This window comes from Microtus oregoni, unplaced genomic scaffold (genome assembly GCF_018167655.1).
Source record: "Microtus oregoni isolate MIOR12 unplaced genomic scaffold, Mior012 000006F_ref0000085, whole genome shotgun sequence".
In the NCBI taxonomy this organism is placed as follows: Eukaryota; Metazoa; Chordata; class Mammalia; order Rodentia; family Cricetidae; genus Microtus; species Microtus oregoni.
Window position 1 is genome coordinate 31,661,083 of NW_024543065.1, and position 18,867 is coordinate 31,679,949.

General features: G+C 47.2%; 1 protein-coding gene across 1 annotated transcript in view; it reads left to right on the forward strand.

Annotated features, from left to right (window-relative positions):
* The window catches only part of LOC121449983 (prolyl endopeptidase), a 104,300-nt gene extending 86,659 nt beyond the window's left edge, over positions 1-17,641 (forward strand). The window contains exons 11-15 of the mRNA XM_041654631.1: positions 5,886-6,022; positions 8,338-8,432; positions 10,775-10,906; positions 13,411-13,567; positions 15,942-17,641. Coding sequence (XP_041510565.1) covers positions 5,886-6,022; positions 8,338-8,432; positions 10,775-10,906; positions 13,411-13,567; positions 15,942-16,236 — 816 coding nt within the window. The 3' untranslated portion in view covers positions 16,237-17,641. The remainder of the gene's footprint in view (positions 1-5,885; positions 6,023-8,337; positions 8,433-10,774; positions 10,907-13,410; positions 13,568-15,941) is intronic.
* The last annotated feature ends 1,226 nt before the right edge of the window (positions 17,642-18,867 follow it).

Below are 18,867 nucleotides of genomic sequence, written 5' to 3' on the forward strand. Positions count from 1 at the left end.
TAAGTGCAGAAAACTCAGTAGTGTCTGTGGAATCTAGTTAGAGTCAGACTCCTTGACCTTTGCCCTTGAAGCTTTGGGCACAGTCTGGAGCCAGTAGCTGCCTCCTCCAGGGAGGGCTGACCTTACCATGTTTGTTATAGTAACTGGGCATGGCTACTTCCACCTGCTGAGCTCATTTGATTTCTGGGTTAGCTTATGTGGAGGTGACCTTCACACAGGTCCTCTATGGCGTAGATGACCGGAGAATGCACGAGGAAGCCCCATCTTACCACAGGGTGGGGCTCATACTGCAGGCTCCTCGCCTCAGCATTAGCCACTCCACTCTCAGAAGACAGGTGGCTCTTTCTGAGGGCATCATCTCTGCAAACAGATTATCTTTTCAAACTTATCCGTCAATGTCTGCTCTTTCTCTGTCTTATCCTGGTGCTTATGAGTCAGCCTAGGCACCCGAGCAGCTTAACTGCTCCCCAAGGTCCGGATAAGCTGGGTGCTCAGTCCTGGGTCTGGGTGGGCTGGGTGCTCAGTCCTGGGTCTGGGTGGGCTGGGTGCTCGGTCCTAGGTCTGGGTGAGCTGGGTGCTCGGTCCCGGGTCTGGGTGGGCTGGGTGCTCGGTCCCGGGTCTGGTGAGCTGGGTGCTCAGTCCCGGGTCTGGGTGAGCTGGGTGCTCGGTCCCGGGTCTGGGTGAGCTGGGTGCTCGGTCCCGGGTCTGGGTGAGCTGGGTGCTCGGTCCCGGGTCTGGGTGGGCTGGGTGCTCGGTCCCGGGTCTGGGTGGGCTGGGTGCTCGGTCCCGGGTCTGGGTGGGCTGGGTGCTCGGTCCCGGGTCTGGGTGGGCTAGGTGCTCGGTCCCGGGTCTGGGTGAGCTGGGTGCTCGGTCCTGGGTCTGGGTGGGCTGGGTGCTCAGTCCTGGGCCCAGTTCTGGTTCTGGGTGGGCTGGGTGCTCAGTCCTGGGACCCAGTTCTGGTTCTGGGTGGGCTGGTTGGTCACAAGAGATACACTCAGCTGCTCATTGAGGATAGACCCTTATGACAGGTGGGCTTTGCTCAGGGTGGCTGTCAGGCACAGTGTCAGGGCCCTGGACCCGAAGAGAAGGCCTGCCTTTTGTCTGTTTCTTTACAACAACAAAGGGCAGAGCCCTCTCCTCAAGCTCCTCAGGATCCCAAAATAATTAAATTTTGAAGGGGGAGAAAAACAAATTAAGGGGAAAAAGCTTTCTTATTCATGGTTTAACTCTGGATTGCCTTGCCATTGTTTTCTGTTTGCATTATCTTTGATGAAAGCTCGTGTGTAAAATAGCTTTCTCGGGACCTCACTGTGCCTCCAAATGACATCTGTCCGCATAGACTCTTGGGTGGGACTTAAAGTCTACTCAAATAAAAGATGTACCCATCACAGGCTCCTTGGAAAAGTGGATCTGTTGGGTGGCTGTTTTCTGTGCCCCTGGCAGAAAGGTGGAGACAGTGTCATCAGCCATGTGATAAGCCATTAGTCCAGGGTTACAGGCCTTTTCTGCCCCTCCAGTGGGCACCTGCTAGCTCCACGTAAGCTGTTGTTCCCGTCCATTAAAAGTTTCCAAAAAAGCATCGTCGTCCCATTGTAGGGCCCACAGTGGACACCCTGAAAGAACAGGTGCAGAGAAAAGAGAGATGTTTTGAGGTGACCCTCATTTGGGTATGCAGGCTTGCTTCCAGGCTTATGGAAAAGTGGGGAGGGATATAGCCATGAATAGAGGTTGTGTGGATGAGTGAGGGAAAGACCACAGTCCTCATTGATGACTCTTGAAAGAGCAGGGAGAGTCAGACATCCAGGAGGCAGGAGACGGGTAAGCTGTGAGTCTGGGTGACACCAGGTAAGGTCAGTCCGAAGGAAGCCGAAGGTAAAATTCTGCTTGAAGAGCAGATTGTGTAGAAGGAGCTGCAAGCTGCTTCCCGCCACCCAGCTCCCGGCCACCGGCTATCTTTACCCAAAATAATTACACGGAAACTGTATTCTTTTAAACACTGCCTGGCCCGTTATCTGTAGCCTCTTATTGGCTAACTCTCACATGGTAGTGGCTTACCGGGAAAGATCTTAACCTGCATCCGTCTCAGAGAGGAGAGGCGTGGCTTCTGCCTCACTGCCTTCTTCCTCCCAGCATTCTGTTCTGTCTACTCCACCCACCTATGTTCTGACCTATCAGGCCAAGCAGTTTCTTTATTAATTAACCAATAAAAGCAACACATAGAAAGAAGACCCACCTACATCAAGATCGGGACATACAGATGGCGTTGTTGGAGACACCTAAGTCTATTTCCTTGCCCCAGAAAGGGAGAAAGTTCAAAGCTTAAGTGGTGATTGGAAGAGGGCAGTGGTGGAGAGGGAGGTGCGGAACAGAGACAGGTGGTTCAGGTAGAAAGGGAAGAGGGTGCCAGTGTGGAGTGGTGAGAAGGAACGAACGTGAAAGCCTAGGAAGCAGTTATCCTAGATCGACTTGCATGGTGGTCGGGAGGGGTGGGGCAAGGAGACATTTAGGGAAGACACATGAGCAGACGTGCACGGATTCCCATGGAGCAGGAGCCCCATCACACACTTTCAGGGCCAGTTATGCTCGTGTGTTGCTAAATTGTGATAAAGCGACTGCCATTCCCTGGTGTCTGTCCCGCTGCTGGAGAAAAGAAGCCAATGGATTGAGATGAGAATGAAAGGGTCTCAGGAATTAATGACAGTCACAGGGCTGGCCAGGAACCCTAAAATGGGCAAGAAAGAACAAGGAAAGCTGACAGCAAAGAAGGCACAAGTGACTGGCTGTCCTGAGAGCCTTAAAAGTGATAGATTGCCTAGGCAAATTTCAGAAAATGTACCAGTTCTGAAGGTCTGGGGCTCCATGCCGCTTGGAAATAAAATGATTCTTCATAGATGCTTAGCCCCAGCCAAAGAGGATGATAAAACCCCTGGGATCCACTTGGTGCAGAGTGTGTGGTGCTGTTTGTGAAGGGAGAAATCTGTTGGCTTCTCCTCATCCAGCAAAGTGGCCTCGACAGGAAGCCAGTGTGTGATGGGAAATGCCTGGAGTACTTACTTACTTAACTTCCTTTCCTTCCTTCCTTCCTTCCATTTTAGTTTTTATTGTATGTGCTTTACTTGCATGTATGCCTCTGTACCTTGAGTGCACGGTACCCTCAGAGACTAGAAGAGGTTGTCAGGTCCCCTGGAACTGGAGTTACAGATGACAGTTGTGAGCTACCAGGAATCCACCCAGGTTCTCTGAAAGAGCAGGCAGTGCTTTTAATTGCTGAGCCATCTCTCCATCCCTGACTACTTTTAATGACAGTTTCCAAAATGCTTGCATGGGCTTTAGTTTAGGCTCAGTTATTAGTAGAAGAGGAGCGATGCATGTATTTTAAGGAAGAAATTGCCTTTATACGGGGTGTTTGCTTGTCTTTCGACTTTGACACTTTAAAATACTGTTATTGTATCATCAGAACCATACCAACTTAAACCACGGTTAAGGGTCTTCACTGAAGACATATGGGGCTTTGGCTTTCCATAACACTCTAGAAGTATGCTTTGGTCCTAGAGCCAGGTGAGATTGGGCGTGACGGGCCAGCTCTAGGCAGTGGCGGTCTCACAGGATGGAGCAGAAAAGGCTATGGGGGAGCTGAAGTGTCACACTGTGGGGAGCAGGTGAGGGTCTGAAGAGAGAGGAACATATGTCCACCTGCCTGAGTGACAGCCAAGAGCTTCAGGGAGGGGAAGCTGAGCAGGGACTGGGGACAGTTCATGCAGTTGGGCATAGCTGGAGGGAACACCAGGTTTTACACAGAAGTGTCCATTGTGATGGGCACAGCTTCTCCTTTGTGCCATAGACACCATTGCTTCTCAGGTGGCTCCTACTCTCTGATCCTGAGAAGCAATGCCCCCGCCACACAGCGTAACTCTACACAAACTGTCCCCTCTGATCAATTCAGAGTCTGCACAGCATCTCCCATGATCCTACACTGCCGGATTTAGTCCGCGTCTCAGCAGTGTTTCTTTCAGCAATCAAAAACAAAGTTGTTGGTTTTTTTTTTTTTAATTTTTATCGACAAGTTTAAAAAAAAAAATTGTTCAAAACCAGATGAGTACTTGACACTGCCCTAGTTGCTTTTTATTGCTGTGCTGAAGACACCGTGACCAAAAGCGGCTTGGGAGTGGAAGGGTTTATTTGGCATCCACATTGTTTGTCTCCGAGGAAGCCAGCATGGGAGCTCAGGACAGAAACTAGGGCTGGCTCGGCCTTTCTCTACCATCCAGAACTAGCTTCCTAGCGGTGGCCTCACCCACAGTGAGCTGGGCCTTCCCACACAATCAGCAATGAAGAAAATACCCTGGAGACTTGCATGTGGACAGTCTGATGGAGGCAATTTTTTATTTGTTTGTTTTTTCAATTGAGGTTCCGCTTTCCAGGTGACCCTAACTTCTGTCAAGTTAACCAAAAATAACAACAAAAAATATAACCAGGATGCTACTACCCTGTGACACCTGTCCTGCCCACTCTCCTCTCCCTGCTCCCTCTGTTTCCAAGGGCTTTGGGGATAGCTTTCTGGTGCAGAGCTGCACCCTAAAAAGCTTTTGATCCGGTAACTCTAAAATAAAGGAGCGTGTGTTATGTGTTCTCGCCTTCCTAGTGCTGCCTTAATACAGTTTCTCCAGCCATAAAAGTCTTGCTGTGCTACTTCATAACTAATTTTGCTACTGTTATGAATCGTGACATAAATATCTCATGTGTGACCCCCAAAGGGATTGAGACCCACAGGTTGAGAACCACTGGAAGCTCAATGCCCTCCAGCGTGACCGAGGTCAGCAGGATTTTTCCAGCCTAACTGAGCCAGGCCTCTTCCCATTGTCAGTTGGGGTAAAAATACCACGTCTGCTCAAAGAAAAAGCTATTTACGGGGTTCTGTTTATCGCTGCCTGTAGCTTATCACTCAGTCTGCTTATCATAGGAGCAGCACTTAATGTTCCCGTTCTTATCCTTTTCTTTTAATTCTTTATCCCAAAAGTAATGAATATGGAAATGTTGTCTGAACTTATCCTAGATAGCCCAGATTTAGAAAAGGTTTATGAGGCTTAATTACCAACCCTGAGAAAATGGCTTTGTTTAGCCAAGAATAATAGGATTCCATGATGTCCTTGTCAGCTCGCTCAGCTAATCTTTTTTGTTCTTACTAACATTTGTTTAATAGTTGAACATAGAAAAATGAAGACATATTGAGTGCCTTGACCTTTGGAGAGGAGGCTGAACATGAAATTTGTCTTCAAGACAAGAAGTCTCAGCCGGGCGGTGGTGGCGCACGCCTTTAATCCCAGCACTCCGGAGGCAGAGGCAGGCGGATCTCTGTGAGTTCGAGACCAGCCTGGTCTACAAGAGCTAGTGCCAGGACAGGCTCCAAAGCCACAGAGAAACCCTGTCTCAAAAAAACCAAAAAAAAAAAAAAAAAAAAAAAGACAAGAAGTCTCCTTAGATTAAATTGATTGGCAGAGTCTGGCTTTCCAGTGCTGAGGGGGTGAGCAGCCGAGGACTGAACGCTCATTCTCTTTTGTGGCTCCTTGAAGGCCCTGAGATGGGCGTGATGGACACATAGGGAGACTAAAACTGAGGCTAAGGGAAGGTTGCCCAGCTTGGGATGGGTGGAGAGGCTAGCCTCCTCTCCTAGTATCCAATCCACACTCTCTGCCCTCACCTGTCTCTGAGGAATGAAAATGGGTCTCGCTGTCCCATGCGCCCTTCGGTAGTACTAGATTTCCCCCATGCTGCTGCACACGTTGAACCGAGAATTCAACAACTGTTTTGTGTTCTTCACTTTTAAGGTCCTGTGCGTGCTTTCCACATCATGCTGTAGCTAAGACTTCTGCTTTCCTTTATTGTAGGTTTTCTACCCTAGCAAGGACGGCACCAAGATCCCAATGTTTATTGTGCATAAAAAAGGCATCAAGTTGGATGGGTCACATCCTGCTTTCTTATATGGCTATGGAGGCTTCAACATCTCCATCACACCCAACTACAGGTAAGCTCGGGACACTTGACGACCTGTACTACATGATCTTCTGCACTTAGTGGGGTCTGCTAAATCACATGGTTCTAGCGTGCTTGCTTGGTGTTTCACAGAGGGCAGGACTTTTATTTAATTTCTTGAATTTTTGCTCAGGAACCATAGGATCTTTACAAGCCCATTATTTTGTTGTTGTTGTTGTTGTTACTTGATGCCCTCAGTCGGATAGATTGTTCCAGAGTAGCTCTGACGTCTACAGATGCCTGATTGCAAATGATTACCATCATTTGAGGTCTTAAGAGGACACTCCTGTCCTCAGGGCATGTCATTGGCTAGCATGTCACTACCCTCTCACCTCTTCAGAGGAATGCCTTCATAGCTAATGATTGTATTCTCTCAGCAGAGGCCTAAAATAGATTGTTAATACTTAGCCATAACCACATTTTATGAGTAGGCTATGGCTCCTCCATTTTAAACTGTTCTGTGATTATTTCTCAGATAATGGATGCTTATATGACATATGTTCATTGCTATTTGTTTAGTTTGTCAGTTGTTTTGCAACCTCAGGATCCCATTCCTAGTATGAAATAGAATTTGCCTTGAGTATTTTTAATGAAAGGAGTTCGTACTTGGAGCAGCAGTGTGAATAGTGCCTCTTTTGAAGTCTGATTCCTGATTGGCCCAGGATCCTTTCCATTTGTGTGGAGACTTGTGGACTAATGATGGCCGGGACCCATAGCCAGCTGCCCTAAACCTGACTGCGCTAACGCTCGTGCCTTGCTGTGGACGTCCAGTAACTGAAACTGCTCATTATGTTAGAGCTAATGACGCTAAAAGATGGCCCCTGCCCTCAGAATCTTTTACATGAGACTGAACTACACTGAGGTTGTCTGCCTTGGTTGGCAGGACAAGGGACCTCTTGTATAAAATCATCGTACAGAGCAGTATTCATGCTGCGGGTTCCAGTAGAGTGCCATGGTGGTGGCACAGCCTGGATTTAGGCTGAAAGTTGCAGTCTGTCTGATTGGAACCCTTCTCTGGGCTGCCATCTCCTATCTCAGCCGTATCTCAGTGGTCCCATCGCAGGCCACGTTGATTCTGAGGCAGTTATCTGGAAACTCAAGCTAGTCGGTATCTATTAGATTAGCCTAACTCTGACATTGTTTGCCACTCTTTATATAGCGTTTCCAGTGAGGATGCTGTTTACGTCAGGGATGGTGCCACATGGTTCATCCCGGGATAACAGGGCACATGCACACTGTTCCACATCCCCTTCACCCCGGTGGTCCCTGAGTGGGTCTCCAGTGTCTAACGCTAGCAGTCTCTCCATTTGTACAGTGAGTTCATTTTAGACCTCTAGGCTAGGAATCAAGAGAGGCTCTCCAGGCCATTTCATCCCTGTAGTGGATGTCATGGTTTCAAGAGAGAAACTGTCAGGGATGCCTGAAAACGTGAAGGACCAAATCATGAAGTCATTTTGGCGAATTGGTCATGATTAGTCTAATTGTATCTGCCTCACACCAACTCCCTTTCATCTCCCCTGTGGCCTCGCTCTCGCCCCTCACAAAAGGAAGAAGGAGAGCATCAGAAATAGTGCTCAAAACAAAACAATTATAACAGAAAGATATCACTCTACCTTTAGGGTCAGAGGAAAAAAAAGAAGAAACAAACCCAAGGTTTCAAAAGAGATAGTCGGAGTAAAAAAAGAAGAAACAAACCCAAGGTTTCAAAAGAGATAGTATTTTTTTCTGGACACTCTGTGCTATAGTGTCTTATCTCAAGCCTCGAGGCTTGTTCTTCTCCCGTTCTGTGTGATCTCCATCCTTGCATATCCTGTTTTGTCTAATTGCCATCTAAATTTCCTTGAGAGGTGCAGTTAAAGTCCGGGAGAGGAGCTTGCTTTATCCAAGTTGAGCAGTTTAGACACGGTGTTACCTATTGACGGGTCCACTGTCAGGAGGGGCTGGGAGTCGCCTGGCCCGATGCTTCTGTTTGCCATGGTAATCATTACAAAGGAAGTTCCGTGTGAAATGGGGTCTCTGATTGTTTCTGTGTAATGTCTGCACTATGAATCTCACAGTGGATCATTTGCCAGTGCAGAAGAATGAAAGGTACTGTTTATGAACATGTGTGAGCTTTGCAGGCAAGTAGTAATCAGAAGTTATACGTTTTCTGCTTTAATCAAGTAATATAAAAATATTGGACCTCTATTTGGATGCTGTATTGCATGGAGAGTTCTTAGGATACAATTTTGCTTTGAGGTGGGGGGAAGAGTCTTGGTGCTTGTTGGGCAGTTGCTGGAAGATTAAACTGTCTTCACTGTTCCTCAGCGTGTCCAGGCTCATTTTTGTGAGACACATGGGCGGCGTCCTCGCAGTGGCTAACATCAGAGGCGGTGGCGAATATGGAGAGACGTGGCATAAAGGTGGGGTGTTTTCTCCGCAGAACCGAGTCTGACCTGACTAGGTCGTGCTGATCTTCCTGTTGGAAAGAGCTGGGGTAGAGAGAACTGAGAGCTTTTTGGCAGAATGAGAGCCCTTTTCAGACTCATTGCACAAACCGTTCTTCCAGTAAAAACATCTCTTCATATGTTCTTTTCCTCGGTAGCCTAGGATAATGAAGCACAATTTTTCAGACATCGTCCTCATAAAACATAATGGAATTTTGTTTTTCAGCAACACCTGAGGTAGTATGGGAGATTGTGGGGGCTTTTGGTGTCTAGTTCACCTCCTGAAGGCCTTGCTTTTCAGTTTGGCATTATCTAGTTATCTCAGAAGAGGTACAAAGCAGGCCAGTTTCTGCTAGGAGAAAGAAACAGCCCTGTGACGTGACTGCTTTCATGTGTGGGTACCAGCATGTCCTAGCATTGTGCTGGGAAGGCCGAGTAGCCTTTGGACACCAGGATTTAGCCCTTTTCTTCTCTGTATCTGTTTGCTGGCCCCATGGAGCTCTTGGACTAGTCCAGCTTCATCCTAGAGGGCCAGGTTGGGATTGTTACTGATAGTCATTTGTTTAAATCCCTGCCTCTTCCTTCTCTCTGGAGCCTCTCACGCCTTGTCCAGACTCTGTGCAACCAGAATTGTTCTTCACTCATTATTTCCTTATGGTGGAGAACAAAAGGCAACTCTCCCTCCAGCCTCAGACTTCCCAAACTCCGCCAGCATTTACAATACGGCCGAGAGGTCATTAGGGCTAGGAGTTGTCATCAGCACCAGCCAACAGGCATCTCCTTTCACTGCAGGAACACCTGAGACCATTCTTCTTCAGCCTCCAAGGCCTGGTTCCCCACATCAGTCAGCAATAAGAGTGAACCTATAAAACGATTGTTCTATGTGCCTACTAGGTCCTGAGATGCTGCAGAGGCCAAGGCCTGACCCTGGAGTCAGCACATCTTCCTAGGCTCCCTGACAATATTACAGCACAATTGGTTACTCCTACCATACCCAGTTGTCACTGGATTTGAAACAACACAGGGGTGATTGTGTGATTTTTGACTTGATAGTAGGTGGATCACAGTTACTCTGAATACATACTATGATATGAAAAGATGGTTGAAAAAAAAGAAAAAATGTATACATAGCATAAATTTGACATACATCTCAAAGTCATAGGCTAAGAGAAGCCCCTTTCATGCATCTAATTTTTTGTGTTGTTATTCATACACACACATATCCTGGCCACAGTCTGTGATCCTGAGGCCAGCTCCAACTCCCAGATTTTCCCTCTGGTTTGCTTCTACACACATCCATTAATTAGACCAACCATTGTCCAAAGCCTTGGGAGTAGACAAGTTGGAGCTTGACTACAGCCAGATTACTTTCTGACTGCTTCAAAAAGCTAATAAAAGGACCAGAAGGGGACCTTTTCCAGTTATAGCCTGGTATGCAGAACATTGATGTGTCTAATTCTCATTCTGCTCATTGAGCTTAAAATGTAATGCACTTTTAAAAATAGACATATACACCAAATGGTATTGTTCCTGGAAACTAAGGAATCCTAGCTGTTCTAATTCACCGGTAATTGCTTATTAAAATCTTAATAACATTTGTTTTGATGTGAAAAAATTCTTTCAGTAGCACTGCTTCATGTTTAATTGAATTTCTGCACAAGTGGTTAATCTTGAATATCTAATTAGATCTGGGTCTGCTCTTTGTTCGTTCTGAGGCCGTTACTTCAGACATCTTTGAGGCCTTCACCTGTACCTTCCCCCTGAGGGCTCTCTTTGGTTTGGAACATGGGAAGGGTGATAGGTGATGATGCGCCAGGAGTCCCTGGGGGGGGGGGAGCACGTGACAGTCGGGCGTCCCCAGTGTGCTCTGCTGCTGTACCCCCTAATCTCAGCTTTCCCCTAAATTAGCGGCTGAGCACAACACTGCAGAGGGAGGGTGGTTCTCCAGGGCAGGAAGCAGGTACGGCCCTTGCCACCAGCTCTGGCGGTGTGTGCTAGGTGGAGCTCAGAGGGCTGGCAGGCATTCTTGGTCCATTGCTCATCTAGTTTCCTTTCAATGTCCTCTTTCACCGAGTAGATCATCTTTTGCTCTTTGGGGCTCTTGCCTTATAAGTTGTGTAGTTTGTTAATAAAATACAAATTCGCTATATGGGCCTGCAATGTGGAAATGCTGAGATTTCCATAGTCCGTAAGATTTAAATTGAGGCATTTCTATCAATGTGACTTATGCAGCCATTGTTGACATTGGTCAGCAGTGGAAACCTCCAAATAGCTCAGACTTGCTTTAGTGCTGTTTTTAATTGTCTCTCACTTTACAGGTGGTATCCTGGCCAACAAACAAAACTGTTTTGATGACTTTCAGTGTGCTGCTGAATATCTCGTTAAAGAAGGCTACACGTCCCCCAAGAGGCTCACCATCAATGGAGGCTCCAATGGCGGCCTCTTAGTGGGTGAGAGCTGCGTTTATTCTTTCAGTCATGAGCTGCTCCCGTTAGGGCTTTCCCCCAGCTCCATTTAACCCGGAGGCTCACTGATGGGACTGGTGCCGAGACAGCAGAACTCAGTTGCGTTTGAGCATCGCCTGCCCTGACCGCTCTACTCCATATGGGCTAAACCCACAGCGTGGCCTCCCCCAGCTGAACCTGATGGTGCCACTCGGGCCTAGTAAGATGTGAGCCTCGCGGAACGTTTGTTCAGACCTATGCTGTGTGAAACCAAATGCCGTGGACATACAGGGGGTACACACGAGGAACCTGTTAGTAATGCAGAAGTGAAGGGAGTGGTTGGCAGGAATACTGACACCTGCTGAGCACCTTGTGAGGCAGATGTGCTGTGACTCTCCACGTCTAAAGAACACTGAGGATTAGATAGCCCCCTCCTGTCACGTCACTGGGTTAAGCCTGGCACTTTTCTAAGTTGGTGGTTAGTGAAATTTTACTTTTTGTTCCCTCGGCAGCACTTGGCATACTCATGAGCATGCGCCTGGCAGGCTGAGTCCAGTGGGGTCTGAGGTGTTTAATGTTGTTACATGTGCAGGCGGCACAGCACATGACCGTTTTCCACCCACTGTTCTTGGGCGTTGAGGGGTTGAATGTTCATTTATCTTTGAAACATCTGGAACATGTCCAAACATGAATTTCTATGCTTACGCTTTCCCCAACAGAGCACCGTCCTTAGCCAAATGTTTTCTAGCTGGTGATAGTGAAGTGATGTGTGACCTGCGTAAATCCCAGGCACTGCTAAAGAAGTGCACAGCTGGCTCGTGAATGTCAAACTGTAGTTGTCCAGAATAATTCGTTTCAGTTTGGCAAGGGTGAGGCTGAGAGAGGTGGCTTGGCTCTTAAGAGCACTCCCTGATCTTCTAGAAGGCCCACGTTGGAGTCTTACGACTCACATGGGGCAGCTCACAAATTTTCTTAGTTGTCAAGAAATGCCGTGCATGGGCCGGGCGGTGGTGGCGCACGCCTTTAATCCCAGCACTTGGGAGGCAGAGTCAGGTCGATCTCTGTGAGTTCGAGACCAGCCTGGTCTACAAGAGCTAGTTCCAGGACAGGCTCCAAAACCACAGAGAAACCCTGTCTCGAAAAAACCAAAAAAAAAAAAAAAAATGCCATGCATGTCTTTAGGTGTCAGGCATAGATGGGCGAGCAAGACAGATGTTGTTGCTATCTTCCTGGAGCTTTGCTTCTGTTCAGATGAGTCAGACACAAACCAAGTCCTGCAGACTAACACAGACAATTTAGGTGAGAGGTTCTGGAGGCTTATGTCCTCATGGATTCAGGTAGGTGTCCCAAAGCCAAACCAGAAAGGACAGACTTTGAATGCAGCCTGAGTTCTCTCTCTGCTCTGGAAAGCAGGAAGCTTTGGGAGTCTTGAACCGATGGGGAGAAGGTAAGGGCTGAGAAGCTGAGCAGGTGAGAGGACTCACTGGCTTGGACCAAGATGTGGTGCTGGAAGATAAGTAGTCAGAATCTGAATAGATTCTGAATAGTTAGAAATAAGAGGGCCAACAGAACTACGGGTGAGTCCAGGCTTAGCGGGAAAGAACATTGTAAAGGCCATGTGTTGTACTCAACTGGTTCACCACTAACTCTGCTATGGTTTTGCTTTGTCCCTCTTAAGCCAAGTCCTTTGAGAAATCCACAAAGACAGAGCCGCAGCAAGATGATGGGATGCTCGTTTGGGCACCGCATCAAGATGATGGGGTGCTCGTTCTGGGCATGCACATTCCTAACCCTCCAAGAGGATCTGGGCTTCTAAGGGGATGGCTCAGACTTCTGTGCTATTTATTACATGTGATCTAATTAGAATATGCTGTGAACTATGGATTTTGCCAGAGGCAGGAATAGTCTAGATCTTTTGATCATGTGGCCTTGGTGGGCTTCCACCCAGCCTCGCTGGCTGCTGTAGGGCACCGGCTCCACTTCATGGCACCCTACCTTTGTTTAGCAACAGTGATTGCCGTGCTTTATTAACAGCTCACTCAGGTCTCTTGCCCAGTACATCTGGTTTTATTACCTAGAAATATTCTATTTCTTGGCAAATATTCAGTAGATTTTCTGCTAAAAAGCAACAACAAAGCATCTGAAAACAGGATAGACTGTACCAGCGCTGGTTAGAGTTGCATTTCAGCCCCTCTTCTGCGCTGAACTGGTCCTGAGATCTGAACAAGTCCCTTCCATCCCCATCACCCATGAAAGCAAGTTGGCTCGGAGAAGCGCCAGCCAGTAACGTAGCAGGTCGCCCCCACTGTTACTGGGGGGGAAATGCTCCATTACTGGGCAGACCCCGCCTTCTCCCTTGGGCTGCTTGGAGATTCATGCCTGAATCATTTATGAAAACTTCTGCCTGTGTTCCAGGGATGAAACAGCCAGCGTCCTGAAGATATGAAGCACTGGCTTCATCTAGATGTTTAATTATGAACACTTCCCTCTTTTTGTCTCTTGGTTCTTAGCTGTTTGTGCAAATCAACGTCCGGACCTCTTCGGCTGTGTTATTGCCCAGGTTGGAGTGATGGACATGTTGAAGTTCCATAAGTTTACCATTGGTCATGCCTGGACCACTGATTATGGGTGCTCAGACAGCAAGCAACACTTCGAATGGCTTCTCAAGTATGTTTTCTTTAATATTTGCCTATATGCTATTCAAAATCTGCTATCTTAATCGTGACCATTGTCAACAGGATTAGCATTTGGTGTTTTGACCGCATGTAATTTACTGCAGTGTCACGGAGATGGTGGCGCCCTCCTGTCTTCCTGAGTTTTGTCTGTCTGTGGTGTTGGGGATTGAGTCCAGGAACTTGCACATACTAGAGAAGCGTTCTACTGCTGAGTCACAGCCAAACTTCCAGATTTACTGTTTTCATAAAGATGGCTATTTAAGATTCCTGTCAAACACTAATGTAGGTCGTGCTATGAAGAAGGGATTTTTCAGGTGGCAAGAGGGTCCTCTGGAACCTGAGATTCACTGTGATTCATAGCCATGAGGAAATGGAGACCTCAGCTCCGTAGCTGTGTGAGACCCAAGTTATGCTCAGAAGCAGCGGCTGTCATTCTTTCCCAGTGTTCCCAGGAGAAGTGCTGACCGCTCACACCTTGCCTGCTCTGAGACACTGGGAGCAGAGAGCTGAGCTGAGCAGTCCATGGTGCTGATGGCGGAAGAGGGGCATGAGTCTCCTGTTCTGTGCCAGTAGCCTTTGTTACTGGAGTTCAGATAGAATGGTCTAAAACTGTATCAGTAGAGACATTGCCTTTCTTAAGAACGTAGAACACAGTTAGACCATTTCTATGCTCAGTGTCCCCACAAATATTTGGAATTAGAGGCATTAGTTTATTTATACACTTCTTTTATTCATGACCCTCAGCAGCTTTGAGGACAGCAGTGAGTAAGAGAGACATCTTCCTTCTCTCTGGCTCTTTGTGGCCCACGTGGAACATTCACAGATTACTTAGCGGCTCTGTTTAGGAATTCCCTCAGGCTATACAAGAAACTCGTTTCTCATCACAGTCTTCTCGGAAAAATCATAAATTCTGATTCAAAACATCTTTTAATTTGTCATGTTTTGTTTTTTGTAACTAGCTTCCCTCCTTAGAACTTCATCTGAAGTGTCTAATTCAACATTTTATCCTTAAAGGGGAGAAAGCTAAATGAATACTGTGGTCACTCACCAGTGTTCACTGGTGCAACTGTGTCCAGAGGAGTCATAATTCAGATGAAGTGCAGATGAACACCTGGAGGATCAAGACCTTTAAAATGATGAACTCTGATGTCAAAGTGATCCACAGCACCAGATGGTAGCGCATGCCTTTAATCCCAGCACTGAGGAGGCATAGACAGGGGGATCTCTGTGAGCTCAAGGCCAGCCTGGTCTACAAGAGGACAGGCTCCAAAGCTACAGAGAAACCCTGTCTCAAAATAAAAAAATAAAAAAATAAAACTACTCCACAGCATCTGATGTTTCCTAAATAGTTTTAAAAGGGAGGAAGGTTCTAGAAGAATTTATGGCACTCCTACTTAATATTTCAGTGTTCTGATGCTGCTCATTCAAGACTGAACCTTCCTTTTCCCTGCAGCTACTGAGCACACAGCTCAGCCCTGCACATCAGCTAGAGAGGGCCATGCAGGGGCTCCTGTAGCTTAATGGGGAATTATTTTCCCACAAAACTTATTTGAATTTTAATAGGCAGGGTTTCCACGCTGTGCAGAGAGCTAACGCATATGCAGGGGTTGCTTAGACGGACCCACTGCCTTCCAAAACCTTACAGCCTCAGGCTGCTTGACTTCATGTGATAAGCTAAGCAGAATTTATGCTGTTTCCATACTTTACACTTTCAGTCTGTTCTGAAACAAATTATTATATCCATTAGTGTAAAACTGTGAAAACCGAGACATTAATAATGGGTAAAATGTAAAGAAAAGATACCTAGATGTTCCTTTCATTAAACTGTTAGCAATCATCCTATAACTCAACTCTTTTTTTTTTTGTTAAAGACCTTAATGAAGGTCTCCTTACCTTCTGCTTTAGAAGTGTCTCCTACTACTTTCCCTCCATTGGCCAAATGCAGTACCTTGGGGCTAGGTCTTCTCAGTGTGCAGGTTAGCAGCCAGTCCCAGAGAATAGGTGTGTCCTTCCTAAAGCAGCAGCTCCCCCCCCCCCCCATACAAGCGTTAGATCCGCTAAAGGACAGACACGTGGCAGGTTCCAGGTCCTTCTGCCAAGAGATAAACAATGCAGAGATGGTAAACTCGAAACAGTTCTGTTATTTCAGCAGCCCCGTGACTTCCTTTTTTATTCACCCTTCAAGGTTAGAGCTAAGTAAAGTGACTCAGCTCCCCAGTTTTCAGTAGCCCTTGACAGTTCTGGCCTAAATGATGGCCCTCGTGTGCTGTTAGCTCCAGCCCTCCTCGGCAGTGGTCAGGCTGGTAAAGCACGTCTGTCCTCTTGTCTGTGGTGTCTGTCCTCACAGAAGTTCCTCTGCCTTACAGATACTCACCACTGCATAACGTGAAGCTTCCAGAGGCGGACGACATCCAGTACCCTTCCATGCTTCTGCTCACGGCTGACCATGACGACCGGGTGGTCCCGCTGCACTCCCTGAAGTTCATCGCCACGCTTCAATACATTGTGGGCCGTAGCCGGAAGCAGAGCAACCCCTTGCTGATCCACGTGGACACCAAGGCTGGCCACGGGGCCGGGAAACCCACCGCCAAAGTGATAGAAGAAGTTTCCGATATGTTTGCATTCATAGCGCGGTGCCTGAACATCGAGTGGATTCAGTAAATGGGATTTCCGGCTCCTCCCAAAAGCCACAGGAAACCTCAAGGGCTTTCTCACCATCCTGACCAAGAAACCACTGGGCAGAGCGCTGCCCGTGTGAGCACTGTGCCTCCGCTCACAGACAGCAACTGAGCAGAACTGCCGTGGGGAATTTATCTTTTCTAGGCTTCTCCTTTATAGCAAGCCCTTGATGTTTCGTTTCTTTAGTTCTTTTCCCACTTTATCAAGGCACATATTTTAAAAGGGGGGAGAAGGGGGCATGTTTGGATAAGAAACTCAATGGCGATGCACATGATGTGAATATTAGACCCCTGGATTGAGTAAGGGTCATAGTTGGGCATACTCATATATAATAATGAAGTTGCTTCTCTAACCATAGCATATATCCTTAAATAAATGGGAGACCTCGAGGGAGACTCCACTGCAATACTAATAAATGCTATTTAAGAGTGGAGGCTTTAGTTTTGGTTCCTTTGCAACGAGAGGCAGCCCTCCAAATGCGGATGACTATCACAATGAAGACTAACCTTCAGGTTAGTTTCCAAACAGTTAGCATATTAGTACCACCCAAAAGAGGCTGATCATCCACCTCATCTCACTTCGAGGGATGCAGCTAAGGGAGATGGCTCACCATCTCCACTGTTACTACTCAGGTAAAGATCTGATTGAGATTTTTCATTTTCGATGCTTCTATTTTTAAAGACCTCTGGACTGGGGTTCGGTAGATGGCTCTGTAGGCAAGGTGCTCGCTGTGAAAGGCCAAGGACCTGCTGAGTTTGAGTAACAGCACCTAAGTAAAATGCTGGGCAAGTTCTCCGTGTGCCTGTAACCCCGGCAGTGGGGGCAGCAATAGGCAGATCTTTAACAACCAGTGGCCATCCAAGTCAGCCAAAATGGTGAGCTTCTGTTTCACTGAGAGATGGTGCCAGAGAAAGACAGAAAGGCAGTGGTCATCCTCAGGCCTCCGAGGGCACACCTGCACACTCACATGCTTGCACCACACACAAAGACCACAGACATACCCAAAAAAAGAAAACTGTGAACTGGAGAAATTAAGATCCTTCACCGATTTGTCCGTGTGTTGACTTGGTTACGGAGTATTTGTGGAAAGCAGACTACACGAGTGAATGTCCAGATAGAGTCATCTACCCAGGCTCCCCTACACGGGAGCCTGCAGCATTTCCCAGCCCCTGCTCCCTCCCTCTGCCCTGCCCCACTCTGGGAATTTCTGAGGGAAGAATGCAGATTCCTCAAACTTAGGCTTTGTGAAGAATATTCTGGGTGTATTTTAACATCTCACAAAATACTGTTCCTTGTCCCTCAGTTGGGGAATGCCAATCTGGTGTATAAGAAAGGGGGTCTTTGTGTGACTTTATCAGATGTGATTAAAAGAGAGATCTTAACTTTACACAAAGTTACTCATAATGCTATTCGTCCCAGTGACTGTGTCCAATCACAAAGCACATTTTATGCCCTTTAAGCAGTGTGCTCTTTGAAATCATTAAATAAGCATTTTTCTTCATACCTGCTGATACACACCAAACACAACTTAACAGTGGGACAAGGTTTTTCTCTGTTCTAGAACCATTGCTGTCTACTAATCCTTACATGAGTACCATGCGTATTGAGTGCAGCCAGCATTGAACATTAGACTCTGTGACCCTTCTGGAGGAAACCCATGCCACCACCTGCAGGCCACACTGAGAGCAGAAGCAGCAGCGTTAATCTAGAGAGATGCTAGCTAGTCGACAATGTGACCTCTGGCCAGCACGGCAGAGAGAAGGATTACTTCTGCCCAGGGAAGCCAAAGGCTGCCTCTGCCAGCTACTGAGTTGTCTGAGGGAGGTAGCTGAGCTATCCCCACACAAGGCGCCTTCCAGCTCCTGCAGAATCCAACAGGACCTCCCCACTGGAGTCTACTGGACAGCTGGGAGTGGAAGTGTGGTGCATGGTACTTGTCGCAGTGTCAGGGGTCTGCGTTTAAAGCCCAGCTCTTGCTGGTTGCTGGCAGAGATGGGAGATAAACAAAGCAATATGTCTCCAAGTGCCTAGCATATGTCACCTCTTCTTTCCAACCTAATTTTCATATCTGTTTTAGATGGGTGCCGCTCCCATACACTGAAGATTACTTTTTTTCCCTTTTTCTTTTTTTTTTTAATTTTTCTTTTTTTTTCTTTTCAAAACAAGATTTCTCTGTAGCTTTGGTGCCTGTCCTGGAACTAGCTCTTGTAGACCAGGCTGGCCTCGAACTCACAGAGAACCGCCTGCCTCTGCCTCCCTAGTGCTGGGATTAAAGGCGTGCACCACCACCCAGCAAGATTACCTTTTTTTCATTGTTTTAAGCTTTAAGCATAGGAGATAAAGTGGTAAGATGGCTCAGTGGGTAAAAGCACGTGATACCAAGCCTGGCAGCTAGAGGTCAACCCCTGGGATCCAGTGATGGAAGGAGAGAGCTGACACTTGCAGCTTGTCCTCTGGCTTATACATGCACATAGCACATAAACATCTAAACAGTCTTAATTAGGAGCTGGGATTCAGATTGGAGGGTAGGTCTTTCCAGAACTGCCAGTCTTCCTTACTCATTGCCACCTTACTCTGCCCTTCTGACTTACATTGCCTGTGGCGTGTGTGTGT